The sequence below is a fragment of the Scyliorhinus canicula genome, chromosome 1, assembly GCF_902713615.1.
Source record: "Scyliorhinus canicula chromosome 1, sScyCan1.1, whole genome shotgun sequence".
NCBI classification, from domain to species: Eukaryota; Metazoa; Chordata; class Chondrichthyes; order Carcharhiniformes; family Scyliorhinidae; genus Scyliorhinus; species Scyliorhinus canicula.
The window spans coordinates 27,299,201-27,317,504 of NC_052146.1; the positions used below are offsets into that span (position 1 = coordinate 27,299,201).

General features: G+C 43.6%; 1 protein-coding gene across 3 annotated transcripts in view; it reads left to right on the forward strand.

The window, feature by feature from the left end:
* Nucleotides 1-18,304, forward strand: part of LOC119953068 (transcriptional regulator ATRX homolog) — a 608,924-nt gene that overhangs the window by 29,974 nt on the left and 560,646 nt on the right. For 2 of the 3 annotated variants that reach the window (XM_038777098.1, XM_038777278.1), the window contains exon 1: nt 11,595-11,649. Coding sequence is in view for 1 of the 3 variants with exons in the window: in XM_038776923.1 (XP_038632851.1) it covers nt 11,592-11,649 (58 nt within the window). In the remaining 2 variants the exon portion in view is untranslated. Of the gene's footprint in view, nt 1-11,589; nt 11,650-18,304 lie in introns of those variants that run through there. The other variant, XM_038776923.1, reaches the window with a different exon arrangement.

Consider the following 18,304-nt stretch of genomic DNA (forward strand, 5'->3'; position numbering starts at 1 on the left):
TTAAACATGCCATCCTGTTTGCATCTTGATTGTCCACAAAGCCCCACATTTCTTCATTTTTCTTTCAGTAGCCACTCACTAACTCACACCCTCTCTTCCGCATGGTGGCATGGCACACAACAATCATGAGAGGAACAAGACCTGGGGAGGATCATTAAACTACATACATCTTAGCGAGCTGGAGCAAGAAACCATGGAAATTTGTGAGCCTGCAGAGCTGTTCATATTGGCCACCTTGAGACTGGGAGCTTGAACTAACTATGGGTGGAATTTTACCTTCTTTCTTCTAAGCAGTGAATCTGGCATGAAAACCGGTGTGCTACTCGCTGACTGCACAGCCAGCTTTTTTTCTAATATTGTCCAATAAACAAATGCTGGAGGCATATCCCACGCCTTCATGCTGGCGGGGCGAGGCCTGAATGAGCTGGCAATGGATCTCCGGAACAACAAAAACTAAGAACCCCCCAATGGAGATGGGATCCATCCTACAGCAGCATCCTCCCTCCCCCAAGTACATGGCAATGCAGCCGATGTAGTGCCCCAAAGGAACCCCCCCGCTTAGCACAGTGCCTGGAGGAGGCAGTGCCAGGGGCCTGGGTAAGTATCTCTCCTCCCCCAGGAGCCATGTTTACCTGTGCACTACCAGCAGATTCCCTTTGCTCACTTAACATTTTGAAAAATATGTCATTAACATCGCTGACATGACATCATGCTGGCGGGAGGATAATTCCCAATGTGGGGGATGATACAACGGAGAAGCCTCTTAATGATATTTAAATGCATTGAAATTCGGTTATCGACCTTCCTCGGTGGATATCTCATTATGTCACTGGTGGGGAGAAATCAGAACCAGAGATCTCACCTGCGAGATTCTCAGTTTTGGGATCTCGTGACATTTTGTGCCTTCATCGCCACTTGCTACTGTGGCGAACATGGGCACAAAATTCCCCCATGTCAATAAAACACATTCTTCTACAGTTGTGTAACCACCCAAAGTCATTGTAATGTTTTTCCTTTATGTTTTTCTGAACAACCACAATCTCCCACAGAATACACTACATTAGAGTTGCTGAGGTGGTCGTGTTACATTGTCCACGACAATAAGGCCGGTAGTGGTGGAAGGAACAACAAGAAAGCATGTCACCAGTAGAAGAAGATCAAAGGTGATGATGGCACAGTGGTATATGGTCAGGAAGGAATGTCCCTTGATACACAAAATTGGTGAAGCTACCACACAGGGCAACACGTGTGTTAAGCAAAAGAAGAATACTATTGATGAAACTATGCAATCCCGCAACCAAAGCATCAGATCAAAGATCCTGCCATATCAGTGTCGAATGATGGTGGACAATTAATTAATTAATGGAGAAGACTCCATGAACATCCCCATCCTCAGTGACTAGTATGCGTGTCAAAGACAAGGCATCAGCTTTTGCAACCATCTTTAGTCAGAAATGCGAAGTGGATGATCCAACTTGGCCTCACAAGGAGCACACAAGAATACCAGAGATTATTATTATCTGAAGATGGATGTTCTTGCTATAGAGGGAGTGCAGCGAAGGTTTACCAGACTGATTCTTGGGATGGCAGGACTGGTGCATGATGAAAGATTGACAAAGTGTCTTCCAGACTCAGTTTTGACAGAGTCATCCATACTTGAAAGTTAGCTCCCTTTTCTCTTCACGGATGCTGTCAGACCTTCTGAGATTGTCCAGTATTTTCTATTTTTGTTTCAGATTCCAGCATCTGCTGTAATTTGCTTTTATCTGAGGAGAGATTTCATTGGTTTGGATTATAGTTGCTGGAGTTCAGAAGAATGAGCGGGAATCACGTAGAAACCTATAAAGTTCCAACAGGACTCGACATGGTAGATGCAGGAACGATTTTCCTGATGGTGGGGCTTCCAGAACAATGGATCATTGTGTAAGGATACAGGGTAAGCCCTTTAAGACTGAGTTGAGGAGAAATTTCTTCACCTAGAGAGTGGTAAGCCTGTGTTATTCACTGCCCCAGAAAGCAGCCGAGGCCAAAACATGGTGTGTTTTCAAGAAGAAATTATACATAGCTCTTGGGGCTAAAGGATTCAAAGATATGGGTGGGAAAGCGGGAACAGGTTGCTGAGTTGGATGATCAGCCATGATCATATTGAATGGCGAAGCAGGCTCGAAGGGCTGAATGGTCTATTCCTACTCCTTTTTTCTATGTTACAACTGAGTCAGAAAGAGACAGGGTGCGGAGCAAATTAGGCTCACATGGTAAATTTTGGCATATCTCATGTTCATATAGGAATAAGTCATGATGTGGAGATGCCAACGTTGGACTGGGGTGAGCACTGTAAGAAGTCTTACAACACCAGGTTAAAGTCCAAAAGATTTGTTTCGAATCACTAGCTTTCGGACCACTGCTCCTTCCTCAGGAGAACTTCACCTTAGGAAGGAGCAGTGCTCCGAAAGCTAGTGCTTCGAAACAAACCTGTTGGACTTTAACCTGGTGTTGTAAGACTTCTTATAATAGGAATAAGAGTCAAGCTCTGGCATATAACTAACAGCTTTCAAATAAGTTAGACTACCTTGTTAAACAGTGAACTGCCCGGTGATGAGATATAAACCAAGTGAGTAGTGAATTAGGTTCATGTGGGAACTTGGTGCATGTTTCCGCATGTTGTTTTAAGTAACATATATATTTCAACCAGTAAAGTAGGTCAACTATTGTGTTCGATTTATCAGTACTGGTAAGGATTATCAATTACAACATTTATTAAGGTAAGCACAACTAAACTTAACAAATAAGGTTACGTAAAATGAACTTAACATGAGTGAAAGTTAAGACACAGCAGGGTAGCTTGGCCATGTGGCATGCATGTCCTTTAGGATGTGAGAAATTGTGGATGCTGCTATGACCTAGACAACCACATCTGCAGGAAGTGTCACCAGCTACAGAAACTGAACTCTCGATTTCAGAACTTGAGTGATGGCTGGAGTCACTTTGGCACATGCAAAAGGTTGAGAGCCACGTGGATAGCATGTTCAGAGAGGTGGTCACACCACAGATTAGGAGCATGGAGGCAGGAAAGGGAAGAGCTGGCTTTCAGGCAGTCCAAAAGAATCAGGCAGGTGGTGCTGGAATTCCCAGAGGTCCTGCTCGTAATTCAGTTTTCTGTTTTGTATGATGGTGAGGCTATTGGTTCCGAAGATGAGCGCAGTTAGAACCAGTTTGTGCCACCGTAGGTGGCTTAGATTTACAGGAGGGGAGGACAAAAAATGGAAGAGCTAAGGGATTTGTTAATTCGAGGAACAGACAGGTGATACTATGGCTGTAGATTTGACTCCAGAAGGAGGTTCCAGCATTTTGATTCAGCGACACTGAAGGAACCATACAAATTTCCAAGTTAAGATGGTGTGTGGCTTGGAGGGGAACTTGCAGATTGTAGTTCACCCATATGTTTGCCCTTGTCCCTCTAGGTGGTAAAGGTAATTGGTTTAGAATGTGCTGTCGAAGATGCTGCAGTACACCTTGGATATGGTACACACAACTGCGACTGTGTGTTACTGACTGAGTGAATGTTTAAGGATGGGTTGCCGATGAAGCAGGTTGCTTCATCCGGGAGGGTGTCAAGCTTCTTGGGGTTGTTGGAGTCACTATATTGATGTAACTGGTCATGCGAATCATAACATCCCCCCCGCCCCCGCCTCCCAAGATCCGAAGAATGCTCCAACGACTGCAGAGTAGAAGGGCACCCGATTCTCTTTGTGTCCGGCGATGCTTGTATGACCTGCGGTGCTGGGTCGGGCCGTGTATAACTGGACGGCAAATGCCATTTCCGACATAAACGCCTGCACCGTCAGAGCCTGCTGCACTGTCTGCTCCACATCGGAGACCTCCAACCCCTGCGTTTCCATACCTGAATCTGTATTATCAACCTCACTCATGTCTGTATCAGGACCCCCTTGGGCAATGCTCTGGTCCCTTCAGGCATCAGATTTGATTTGAGAGGAACTTTCCTCTCTTGAGGAACTTTATGAAGAATTGGCCAGCTGGACCGAATGTAATAATAAACTTTATTCTTATGTTATGGGCCAGGGTTTAGAGAACCCAAAGTGTATCATGGAGTTCACCTGACCCACAACTTTTAATAGTTTGTGGTACAGGGAGCACACGGCCCACTCTACAGGTGTGGTGCAGCAGAAATCGAAAAGTATTTTTTAAAGCAAAACAATGTTTATTCTATGAACTCAAGTTAACCTGTTTAAAACATACAGTGAACATCTTAGCAACCATTAATTCAAATAAAATCCCCAAAGAATACAACACTAAGTAATCCTGAAACTGTCCTTTTAACATCCATAAGACTTTAAAAAAAACTTTTAACAGACGCACATCAGGTTAAAGTCACTACTGAAAGCAGTTATTAATCACCAAAGTTTTAAATCACCAAAGGATCAATTTACAGTCTTTAGATTACACAGAGAGAGACTAATACATCTTCTGGCTGTGACTGCAACTATCCAGCTTTGAAAACAAAACTAAAACACACCCTGCAGCAAACAGCCTAAAAAGAAAGTAAAAGTCTGACAGACAGCCCAGCTCCACCCACACTCTGACATTACTGATATTTATGTGGTCAGCAAGTACTACCCATACATTAACACGCAATGAAGTTACTGTGGAAATCACCGAGTTGCCACACTCTGGTGCCTGCTCGGGTACACAGAGGGAGAATTCAGAATATCCAATTCACCTAACAAGCACGTCTTTTAGGACTTGTGGGGGGAAACCAAAGCACCTGGATGAAACCCACGCAGACATGGGGAGAACATGCAGACTCCACACAGACAGTGACCCAAGCGCTGTGAAGCAACAGTGCGAACCACTGCTACCACTCATGTGATCAAGGTGCTTACGCATGGTTCGACCTTGTGCTTGTAGTCGATAAGATACCAGCTCTGTCCAGTGACGATGGTCCCGGGGATCCACTGGGCGTCATCAACAAAGTTTCAAACATAGGCAGTGCTGGGATCTCTGGCTGACCTGCAGTTTCCATTCCCTCCGGGCCCTATGACCACATGCTCCTCAAAGTCTCGGCTCTCCCTTTATAGACTCTGGGGAGGTATCCTATCGGGATGACATTGGTCTTTGACCAATGGGCCGGGCCTCCATGGTGTTTGCTCCAGGGCGGGTCTTTGGGGTGGGGGTGCTCGCCGGGAGGGGGCGGGTCATAGGGTGTTTACTTCCATGCCCTGCATCTGCTGCACCCTTCGCTCAACCAGATTGACTTAGAATTTCTTATGGACAGGCCATTACCGTAACAATTCCAGTCAAATCTTTGCATTGCATCTCTGCAGTGGTGGCCTTGCTGCAAATTGCCAACAGAGGAGGGACATCACTTTCCCCAACAGGGAACAAGAAGTCTTTCGGGCATCTGATGAGGAGGCAAAGGGATGTAATTGCCATCTTTAAGAAACATCCTCTCTTGAGCATTCCCTCTCCCCAAACCCGCTCCCTCCTCCAAGTGACACAGAGTAAATATACAACATGGGTAGTACTTGCTGACCACATAAATAAATAATAATATGTGTGCGCTGCCTGCATGAATTTGAACTGATTCTGTTTAGTCTGCATACTGCCTCTTGATTACCATGCCCAATTTCACTCAGAATTGAATATTTTTGACCTTTGATTTAAGGAGCCCTGTCTTCAGAAGAAACTGTAACACGCCTGCAATTGTATGAGCTATGAGAAACTCCTGCATAGGAGTTGCTATGCTATTGTCAGCTGTGGAGCAACTTAAATATAATTATATTTCAAGACATCAACTATGGAGTACAAAGTCACCCCTATGGATGCTGCAGTTAGACAGACACACCTACACACAGCCTGTGCCCTTAGCTCTTGCTCAAAACGCATCCAAGCTTTGAGCTTCACTGTCGTGATGACCTTGAAAAGATGGTGAATGTGTCAATAGGGTCTTCAATCACACATCTCTGGTAGTCTGCTTTGCTGTTTTTCAAACTTTTTTCCCCAAGGTCCACTTTTGTCAACCGGCCGACCTTCAGGACCAGGCTTTGCGACCCATGCCGGCTGACCTTCGCGACCCATACCATCTTTGCTTACCTTTAATGTGACAGGTGAGCCTGCTTGGTCCTCATAATTTCATTCCAATCAGGTTCACAGGAGAAGAAGTTAATGCACATATCAGAGGCAGAGTTCAGCCAGTTCCTTTGTGTTGTCTTCATCTTTGTGAGAACATAAAATCCAACACCACACATGTAGGTTGTTGTGAAGGGCAATAGCCACAGAATGCTGGTTTTACTCAGCATTGGATACTCATGGGAGTTACTACTCCAGAATTCTGACAACCATATGGACCTGTGCCATGTTTTAATGTACAGTCACAGATTAGGTGCAGCAGTTCAGTTTCCTCATTTGGACTCTGGGTTTTCAAACTCGAAGGGATTTTTCTCTTTAAAATCTGAAACTTCCCCTCGGGAAAGTAGGGAAAGAAACTGTTGATCAGCGCAGCCAGATGCGACTTAATAAGGCTTGTTAGTCTATCGACAGTTCCCTTACTGACATTGTTTTCTTTGATGTGCCCTAACAGTATGGGAAGCATATAGTAGTTTTGGTTGTATCCTCACACTTGCCAAACTTGAAATTACTTTTGGAAAACAGTTATTTCTTCACTTTGCCGAAAGCAATCAACATCCTTTCCTTGAAATTTGAGGTTCAGTTTATTTAGAATTGAAAAGATGTCTGCAAGGTAAGACATAGTTTGCACCTAACTTTCATTACCAAACCAATCAGCCAGAAGGAATGATTTCTCAAGAAGGAAAGCGGGAATTTCATACATCAGTTGTAAACTCTGCCAAGCACCCGACCCCTTGACAACCAACATATCTGTGTGGAACAATAAATGTGTGTGCTTCGCCCCCATATTGGAACACAGGGCCTCAAAGAGCCTGGTATTGAGTATGCTGCTTTAATGAAATTCACAAATTTCACAATTCCTTACACCACTTCGAGATCAGATGGAATTCCTATCGATGCCAAGGGCCAGAGGAGGTTCCCAAGAATGATCCCTGAATGAAGAGCTTGTCGTATAAGGAATGGTTGAGAATTCTGGGTCTGTAGTCGTTGGAGTTTAGAAGGATGAGGAGAGACCTTATTGAAACTTACAGGATAGTGCGAGGCCTGGATAGGGTGGACTTGTAGGAAAAACTAGGACCAGAGGACCAAATCTCAATCTAAAGGGATGATCCTTTAAAACAGATGTGGAGGTGCTGGTGTTGGACTGGGCTGAGCACAGTAAGAAGTCTGACAACACCTTTAAAATAGAGATGAGGAGGAATTTCTTCAGCCAGAGGGTGGTGAATCTGTGGAATTCTTTGCCGCAGAAGGCTGTGGAGGCCAAATCACTGAGTGTCTTTAAGAAAGAGTTCGATATGTTCTTGATTAATAAGGGAATTATTAAAAACGCGCAATAAAGAGGGCTAAAAGGGTTCATGAAATATCTTTGGCTAACAGGGATAAGGAAAATCCCAAAGCATTTTATTCGTATGTAAGGAGCAAGATGGTAACTAGAGAAAGGATTGGCCCACTTAAAGACAAAAGAGGGAATTTATGCGTGGACTCAGAGGAAATGGGTGAGATTCTTAATGAGTACTTTGCATCGGTATTCACAAAGGAGAGGGACAAGACGGATGTTGAGGCTAGGGATGGATGTTTAAATACTCTCGGTCAAGTTGTCATACGGAAGGGGGAAGTTTTGGGTATTCTAAAAGACATTAAGGTGGACAAGTCCCCAGGACCGGATGGGATCTATCCCAGATTACTGAGGGAAGCGAGGGTCGAAATAGCTGGGGCCTTAACAGATATCTTTGCAGCATCCTTGAGCACGGGTGAGGTCCCGGAGGACTGGAGAATTGCTAATGTTGTCCCTTTGTTTAAGAAGGGTAGCAGGGATAATCCAGGGAATTATAGACCTGTGAGCTTGACGTCAGTGGTAGGCAAACTGTTGGAGAAGATACTGAGGGATAGGATCTATTCACATCTGGAAGAAAATAGACTTATCAGTGATAGGCAGCATGGTTTTGTGCAGGGAAGGTCATGTCTTACAAACCTAATAGAATTCTTTGAAGAAGTGACAAAGTTAATTGATGAGGGAAGGGCTGTAGATGTCGTATACATGGACTTTAGTAAGGCGTTTGATAAGGTTTCCCATGGCAGGTTGATGGAAAAAGTGAAGTCGTATGGGGTTCAGGGTGTACTAGCTAGATGGATAAAGAACTGGCTGGGCAACAGGAGACAGAGAGTAGTGGTGGAAGGGAGTGTCTCAAAAAGGAGAAGGGTGACTAGTGGTGTTCCACAGGGATCCGCGCTCGGACCACTGTTGTTTGTGATCTACATAAATGACCTGGAGGAAGGTATAGGTGGTCTGATTAGCAAGTTTGCAGATGATACTAAGATTGGTGGAGTTGCAGATAGCGAGGAGGACTGTCAGAGAATACAACAAAATATAGATAGATTGGAGAGTTGGGCAGAGAAATGGCAGATGGAGTTCAATCCAGACAAATGCGAGGTGATGCATTTTGGAAGATCAAATTCAAGAGCGGACTATATGGTCAATGGAAGAGTCCTGGGGAAAATTGATGTACAGAGAGATCTGGGAGTTCAGGTCTATTGTACCCTGAAGGTGGCAATGCAGGTCGATAGAGTGGTCAAAAAGGCATACAGCATGCTTGCCTTCATCGGACGGGGTATTGAGTACAAGAGTTGGCAGGTCATGTTACAGTTGTATAGGGCATTGGTTCGGCCATATTTGGAATACTGCGTGCAGTTCTGGTCGCCACATTACCAGAAGGATGTGGATGCCTTGGAGAGGGTGCAGAGGAGGTTCACCAGGATGTTGCCTGGTATGGAGGGTGCTAGCTATGAAGAAAGGTTGAGTAGATTAGGATTGTTTTCGTTGGAAAGACGGAGGTTGAGGGGGGACCTGATTGAGGTCTACAAAATTATGAGAGGTATGGACAGGGTGGATAGCAACAAGCTTTTCCCAAGAGTGGGGGTGTCAGTTACAAGGCGTCACGATTTCAAGGTGAGAGGGGGAAAGTTTAAGGGAGATGTGCGTGGAAAGTTTTTTACGCAGAGGGTGGTGGGTGCCTGGAATGCTTTACCAGCGGAGGTGGTAGAGGCGGGCACGATAGCATAATGTAAGAAGCATCTAGACAGGTATATGAATGGGTGGGAACAGAGGGAAGTAGACCTTGGAAAATAGGAGACAGATTTAGATAAAGGATCTGGATCGGCGCAGGCTGGGAGGGCCGAAGGGCCTGTTCCTGTGCTGTAATTTTCTTTGAATCAGGGGTTATGGGGAGAAGGCAGGAGAATGGGGATGAGAAAAATATTAGCCATAATTGAATGGCAGAGCAGACTCGATGGGCTGAGTGGCCTAATTCTGCTTCTATGTCTTATGGTCTCATGATGAATAAACAATGATTCCAAACATATACCTGGCCAGTTGGCTCTTTAATCCCACATGTCGCCCTCCCCTTAATCCTTATTCTAACTTTGCTGTTTTATCCAGTAATGTTGGCTGCCCCTCGCTTGTGATTCCTCTGCAATGAACCGAGTCGAGTTTGCACTTTCTATGTAACTATTCAACACTTCAAACATTTGTGTGCCAGTCGTGCTGGTTGGTAATGTTAAGCAGCACAGAAAATCCTCAAAAATCCATTGCGCCAAACATCCAAACGTAAATGAACAAGGTTGCATAATCTGAAACGACTGTACTTTCACCCCGTGATATTGAGAACTCCTGAGCTCACTTGAAATGAGAACTAAGCTGTACCTCTAAATTGTCAGCAATATCACAAATTTGGCGAGCCAGTGTATTGACACAAAATTGGATGTATTTCAGTTTTTCAACTGACATCGTAACTAGGACCTTGTAAGCCCTGTCTAATGCTGCAAGGGAGAATTAATTTATCTGCTACAGTGTGGTGCATTTTTTATTTATATACACAGTAATCTACCATGTAAGAGGCTAATTATGCTTTGTCATTCAATGTTACATTCCTGCCAAGGACTTCAGCTGATGATTTCAGTTCGCGTTGCATCCTGTGAAAAGAAAATCAAGAGGTTTGTTCTTCAGCTCCCCAATGCTTAGTCTTCAGATGTCTTTGAAGTTTTGAAGGTTTTAAACTCTCATTCGTCAGTACTTCCCAGAATATAATACACATAGGCTTTGCAGTCTGATTTGCATTGGCACAATTAACAAAATCATACCTAAATAAATCATGTTTTATAGCTTTTTTACGATTTAAGTTTCTTCTTTGTAGGCTGTTCACCTGTGGCCTGGAGTTCTGTAACATTAATACTGCTCTGTCCTGCTGTGGACACATCCACGGATCACGATCCATGAAAAACCTTGGTCTACTCCGCAGATCAGTGCAAATGATGCGTCACAGCCACATGGAATCAAAAGTTGTACAACAGGAGCAGCCTGTCTGAGGATGACAGTATATCTGCCAATTCCCCAACTAATATTCATCACTGTTCTAGAAAGGCACTTGAGTCAGTTTCCAACTGAGCATCTCAAGGGTTTTCATTTAAGTAAAAGCAACCTTCTCCCACCCAAGCTGCAGCCACTAGGAGGCACTTCATAGGAGTGGTGCAGTAGGCAAGAAATTACTTAAGAAAAGCACTGTGGGTTAACACATGGGTTGGTGAAAATACAATGCCATTGTGCACATCATCCATTAGCCCATTTTGATTCTGACTTTGGAAGTTCACAATTACAGGGTGAAAGGACCAGTAAAATTGGTACCAAGTAATGTTACTGTGGTAATCCAGTTTGGAATTGGGGAAGTCAGTAGAAATATTGATCTTTTAACTTCATTTTCCTGATTTCAGCAAGCATATTTTGGGCTACCAAATCTTCGTTTCCCAAAAGAACTGCTGCCACTTTCAGCCAGAAGTGAGTGCCTCTGACTAGCGGTATTCAAATGATGCCTGGTGGTTAAAATCTGCAGGGACACCAACAGGAATTCTGTCTGCTTCAGTTGGCTTCGCACCATGAGTTAAAATCGACGGAAGTGTGAAATTGAATTTCAGGTTTATGTCTTTTTAATTTTTCAAAAGGTCACTAAATTTTTCAACTGTTTTACTTCCCATTGCAGCCTCCAAGTTCTGTCATCTACTGATTTGTGTTTGTTTACTGCTTAACAAGCTTCCGTTCTTCTCAAGCTCACAATCCCAACATGGAAGTTGTTGTTTTTAAAGTGATCTGTCTCTTTTTAGTTATATAATTCTTACTGCTCCACCATCTGCATCACTTTGGTTTCTCATTAGACAAACAATAATTACAGTTTTCATTTTAACTTTTCTGTTTTATTGAAACTTTAACAAAATGTATTAAATAGTTTGAGATGGTTTGCCGGTAATTATTATAGTTTCTCTTATGGCTTATTAAGTCATTGCAATCACTTATGTTGCATTATCTTCTAGACATTCAGTAAATAGTAATTACTTTTAAAGTTTACATGTTTTGTACTTATATACACCTTATGGGTAAATATGTATAATATCTTTTAGAAATGGAACCTGCTCAGAATGTTGGGAATTTGGCAGCGAAACCTTCTGAATCCCTTTCAGGTATGCTTTCAATATTTTTGAACTCATCTTCTGTAGATCTTGTGATGTTTTGTGCATTGTTATCACAGATAGTCATTTAACAAACCAGTAGCCTAAAAATTTGATTTTGATAAAAATGGGCAAGTAGGCACCACATAAAACTGATGTTGTCATAATGCTTTAATGTCTGCATGACTATTTGGAAAATCAAACTTAACTGATGCGAATTAAAGATAGCCAACACCTCTGAAGGGGGAGGTGCAATCTGGCTGGATGCAATAGGGAAATGCTCTTAAAGGGATAAAATGAGTAGAGAAGAGGTACAGAAAAGTTCTTGGACAAGGGCAGCATGGTTGCATTGTGTATACACAATTGCTTCACAGCTCCAGGGTCCCAGGTTTGATTCCGGCTTGGGTCACTGTCTGTGCGGAATCTGCACATCCTCCCCGTGTGTGCGTGGGTTTCCTCCGGGTGCTCTGGTTTCCTCCCACAGTCCAAAGATGTGCAGGTGAGGTGGATTGGCCATGTTAAATTGCCCTTAGTGTCTAAAATTGCCCTTGGTGTTGGGTGGGGTTGCTGGGTTATGGGGATAGGGTGGAGGTGTGGGCCTTGGGTCGGGTGCTCTTTCCAAGAGCCGGTGCAGACTCGATGGGCTGAATGGCCTCCTTCTGCACTGTGAATTCTATGATCTAGTATGAGGAAGATCACACCCAAGAGGTTGGAAAGGCAACACCTTCAAAGCCAGCAGCAAGAGGAAGGAAATGACAACACCTTGGTTTAGTTTAGAAGATACGGTTGTAATGCAGAAAAAAGTTCAATCTCCTCAAGAGTCAGTAAAGTAAGAACTATCTCTCATCTCATTATGAGGATAGATTGTTATGAGGGTAGATTAGAGAGGTTATCACCGTTCTCCTTGAAGAGAAGAAGGTTAAGTGGAGATTTGATAGAGATGTTCAAAATCATGAGGTGGCTGGACAGAGTAAATAGGGAGAAACGGTTCCCACTCATAAAAGGATTAAGAACAGGAGAGCACAAATTTAAAGTGATTTGCAAAAGAACCAAATGCGATTTTAAAAAAAGCTTTTCACATGAGTGGTTCAGTTCTGGAATGTACTGCCTGGAAGTGTGATGAAGGCAGATTCAATCAAAGCATTCAAGATGGCATAAGATGATTACTTGAACAGAATCAATACACAGGGATATGGAGAAAATGCAGGGGAATGGTATTAAAAGCCAGTGCAGACATGATGGGCCAAATAGCCTCCTCCTGCACCGTAACAATTCTGTGGTATGTCACATCTCTTCTCCACACTGTATTTAAACTAGCAAGTCGGGGGGGGGAGCAATACCAGGGAAGTAAATTGGTTAATGGGAAGCAAAGCAGCAGGTTAGCACATGGGAAGGTGGGTTCAACTACATCGAAAGTTATGAAAAAAGATAAAGGGAAGAAGAACTCAGGAGCTGTTATTTTGTTTTGAATGCTACGAGCATTCAGGTAAAGTGCCTGAATGGAGGTGTTAAGATTCAAAAAGACTGTATTAAAACTAGCATAAAGGCACTTTACCTAAATGCTCGTAGCATTCAAAACAAGATAAATGAGTTGACAGCACAAATCATCGCAAATGATTCTTGACTTAGTGGCCATTACAGAAGCAAAGTTGCAGGATGGCCACGACTGGGAGTTAAATATCTAGGGGTTTGAGACTATTTGGAAGGACAGGTAGGAAAGTAATGGATGTGGTGTAGCACTGATATTTAAGGATGACATCAGGGTGGTACTGAGAGAAAGTAGAGAAAAAGGTTGAATCCATTTTGGTGGAAATTAGAAATAGTAAGAAGAAAAGGTCACTGATAGGCATAGTCTATAGGCCACCAAATAATATCACACTGGGACGGTCAATAAACAAAGAAATAACTGATGCATGTAAAATGGTACAGCAATTTTCATGGGGGATTTTAACATGCATGTTGATTGGTCAAACCATGTAGGTCAGGGTAGCCTTGAGGAGTAGTTCATAGAATGTATCCACAAAAGTTTTCTCAAACAGTATGTAATGGAACCTATGAGGGATCAAGCTATCTTAGATCTGGTCCTGTGTAATGAGACAGGAATAATTAATTAATTAGGGATCATCTCGGAAGGAGCGATCATAGTATGATTGAATTTAAAATACAGATGGAGTGTGAGAAGGTAAAATCCAATACCAATATCTTGTGCTTAAACAAAGGAGACTACAATGGGATGAGGGAGGATTTGGCTGGGGTAGATTGGGAGCAAAGGCTTCGTGGTGCGACAATTGCGGAACAGGGATGACTTTCAAAGAGAAAAGTTATATGCCAGTAAAAAGGAAGGACTGTAGAAAAAAAGGATAATCAACCATGGATATCCAAGGAAATAAAGGAGAGTATCAAATTGAAAGAAAATAAAGTGGCAAGGATTAGTGGGAAACTAGAGGATTGGGAAATCTTTAAAGGGCAACAGAAAGCCACAAAATAATCTGTAAAGAATAGTAAGATACATTATTAGTGTAAACTAGCTCAAAATATAAAAACAAATAGCAAAAACGTCTACAAATATACAAAATGAAAAACAGTAGCTAAGGTAAACATTGATCCTTTAGAGGATGAGAAGGGGGATTTAATCATGGGAAATGAGGAAATGGCTGAGGCATTGAATAGGTATTTTGCGACGGACTTCGCAGTGGAAGACACAAATCACATTCCATAAACTGTTGGCAAGGCGGTTACGGCAGGTGAGGACCTAGAAAGGAGGTTGTTTTGGGCAAGCTAATGGGACTAAAGGTAGATAGGTCTCCTGGCCCTGATGGAATGCAGCTCAGGTTACGAAAAGAGATGGGGAAAAATAGCAAATGCGCTTGTGATAATTAACCAAAATTTGCTGGACTCTAAGGCGGTTCCAGCAGATTGGAAAACAGAAAATGTGATGTCACTGTTTAAAAAAGGAGATAGATAAAAGGCAAGTAACTATAGGCCCCATGTAGTGGGGAAAATACTTGAATCTATCGTTAAGGAAGAAATAGCGAGACATCTGGATAGAAATTATCCCATTAGGCAGATGCAGCATGGGTTCATGAAAAGCAAGTCATGTTTGACTAATTTAGTAGAATTCTTTAAGGACATTACAAGCGCGGTTGACAATGGAGAACCGATGGATGTGGTGTATCTGGATTTCCAGAAGGTGTTCGATAAGGTGCTGCACAAAAGGCTACTGCAAAAGGTAAAGGTGCATGGCACTATGGGCACTGTATTAGCATGGATAGAGGATTGGTTAACTGATAGAAAGCAAAGAATGTGGATAAATGAGTGTTTTTTGGGTTGGCGATCGGTGGCTAGTGATGTGCCTCAGGGATCAGTGTTGGGTTTGCAATTGTTCACAATTTACAAAAATGATCTGGAGTTTGGGGCCAAGTGTAATGTGTCAAAGTGTGCAGATACAGGCAAGTGTGTAGAGGGTACTGAAAGTCTGCAGAGGGATATAAATAGTTTAAGTGAGTGGCCAAGGGTCTGGCAGATGGAGTTCAATGTTAATAAATGTAAGGTCATCCATGTTGATAGGAATAACAACAAAATGGACTATTGTTTAAATGTTAAAAAATTGCAGCATGTTGCCGTGCAGAGGGTCCTGGGTGTCCTTAATGCATGAATCGCAAAAAGTTGGTTTGCATGTGCAGCAAGTAATTAAAACGGCAAATGGAATGTTGCCCTTCCTTCCTAGAGGGATGGAATTTAAAAGCAGGGAGGTGATGTTTCAGCTGTATCGGGTGACGGAACCATCAATTCAGCGAACACGTGTAGTTGGATCTGAACAGAGGCTTTAATACACTTACAACAGAGCCAGCCTATTCATCGTTGAATCTCCAGAGAACTGGCAGGCTGGCTCTAAGGCACTGACCTTTATACATCGGTCCCAGGGGGAGGAGTCCTGGGCGGAGCCAAGGGAGGAGCCCAGTACAAACTCTCGCGTACTCCCATAACGACTCCCCCTGGTGGTTGGATAGTGCAACTGCACTTACAATGGTGGATAGTGAACATATACACGGAGTTATATTGGCAACTATATACAGCATTGATCTTACAACGGGTAGATAATTAACATATATACATGGAGTGATATTGGCAACTATATATAGTGTGAATCACATTCACCACATCGGGTGCTGGTGAGGCCACGCCTGGAGACAGTTTTGGTCTCCTGACTTGAGAAAGGATGTACTGGCACTGGAGAGTGTGCAGAGGAGATCCACTAGGTTGATTCCGGAGTTGAAAGGATGAGCTTATGAGGAGAGACTAAGTAGACTGGGACTATATTCATCGGAATTTAGAAGAATGAGCGGGATCTTATAGAAACATATAAAATGATGAAGGGACTAGATAGGATAGAAGCAGGGAGGTTGTTTCCATTAGCACGTGAAACTAGAACTAGGGGGCATAGACTCGAAATAAAGGGGAGCATATTTAGGACTGAGTTGAGGAGGAATGTCTTCACCCAAAGGGTCGTGAATCTGGAATTCTCTGCCCAGTGAAGCAGTTGAGAATACCCAGTTAAATGTTTTTAAGGCAAAGATAGGTAGATTCTTGAATAGTAAAGGAATACAAAGTTACAGTGAGCGGGCAGGTAAGTGGAGCTGAGTTCACAAAATGATCTTATTGAATGGTGGGGCAAGCTCAAGGGGCCAAATGGCCTACTTCTGCTCCTAGTTCTTATGTTCTTATGTTATGTATTCCTTTCTTTCACTTTCTTACAATTACCTTCTCCTCACACACTCTGCACTGCAGTTAATTGCAACATCAATGCCTCACACATGACTTCTGCCATGCAGCATACTAACTATTTCTCCGTGTCTTCAAATCTCTTCCTTCTTTGAAGATACTTTTTAAAATCTACCTCTGTCTAATGTGTTCATTATCTGAGACTTATGTGGCTCATTGTCTAATTTTGCTTCAATATACTGCTGTGAAGACACTTAAGACTGGAAGGTTCCAAAAGAATGCGGGTTTTTCTTGGTTTTGTATGACCAGAACAGTCTTGAAACACCTCACAAGTGCATCACAAACACACTAGGTGGGATCCTCTGTGAGACTAAGTGTTGACGCCAGGACTGAATTGTGCGCAGTTCACATTCCCGTTGGGTGCTTTTAAAGGAACGATACATGACATGCTAATTGGTCAGCATTCTGCCCATTTGAATCTGGATCAATTCCCATTCCTGCTGGTATCTGATTTGCTGGGGCCGGAATCTATACCTCAGAGCTTGACAAGCATATAAGCACTTCACTCCCCACACACTCTCCTTCCAGCCATGAAGATGACTTAGGGAAGACCTGCCCAATGCTTCACTGAGTTGGAGCTCAATCGAACGTTGGACACGGAAGAGGAGAGGTGAGATACTCTCTTACCCAGGGTGGGCAGGAGGCTCAAACCCGCCGTCCTAAACAGGCTTGGGAGGAGGAGGTGAGGTCATCCATTTTGGTAGGAATAACAGCAAAATGGACTATTATTTAAATATTAAAAAATTGCAGCATGCTACTGTGCAGAAAGACCTGGGTGTCCTTGTGCATGAATCGTAAAAAGTTGGTTTTCAAGTGCAGCAAGTAATTAAGAAGGCAAATTGAAATGAAAATGAAAATTGCTTATTGTCACAGGTAGGCTTCAAATGAAGTTACTGTGAAAAGCCCCCAGTCGCCACATTCCGGCGCCTGTTCGGGGAGGCTGGTGCGGGAATTTAACTGTGCTGCTGGCCTGCCTTGGTCTGCATTCAAAGCCAGCGATTTAGCCCTGTGCTAAACCAGCCCCTGAAAAATGCAGCAAGCCACCTCCATTTCTAATGTGCTCTCTGGGGTTACACCTAGAAGGAGCAGCCGACCACATAAGGTAAGGTAGTTAAGTTGGAACAGGTGCAGCGCATTGATAAGAGTTAGGGTCAAGACACACCAATGTATATCATCACCATTAAAAGGTGCTAGGGATGGGCTGGGCTGGGTGTAGAGGATGTGGGAGGAGATGTTAGAGCATGGCGTGGGGCAGGGCCCCCAGGACACTTGAACATGTGGTCACCCTCAGAGAGGGGTGGCAGGGAATGGGACCAGGGGTATGAGGCCCCTTGTGACATCTTACCCAGAATAACTCGTCACCTCTCACCATTTCCATAACCGCACCCCTCAAAGGATATATGGACCTGTGTGATTGGCCAGCACACATGCAGGGAACATCCAGGCGGATATTGGAAGATGATCCTAAAGGCAGGAGTCAAACTTTGTCAAATGATGAGGAGCATCAGAGCTCATCTCACAATGAGTTGTCGTCATCCTCCGTTCTGTGGACAAGACCTGTTGATACTGCCAACCCAGGGCCAACATCCTGTGGTGATGCTGGTAGGACTCTCAGAAGGGGAAGGCAGAGCTGGGGTGGTGGGATGCAGTGAAAGGCAGTGGGACAGGGAATATGCAGTGAAGGGATGAGGGACAGGAAGGTGCAGGGAAGGGTTGAGGCCACGAACGGTGCAGTGAAGGGAGGAAGGACAGGGAAGGTGCAGTGAAGGGATGAGGGGCAGGGAAGGTGCAGTGAAGGGATTAGAAACGGGAAGGTACAGTGAAAGGATTGAAGACAGGGAAGGTACGTTGAAAGCAGGAGGAACAGAGAAGGCTGTGTGCGGCT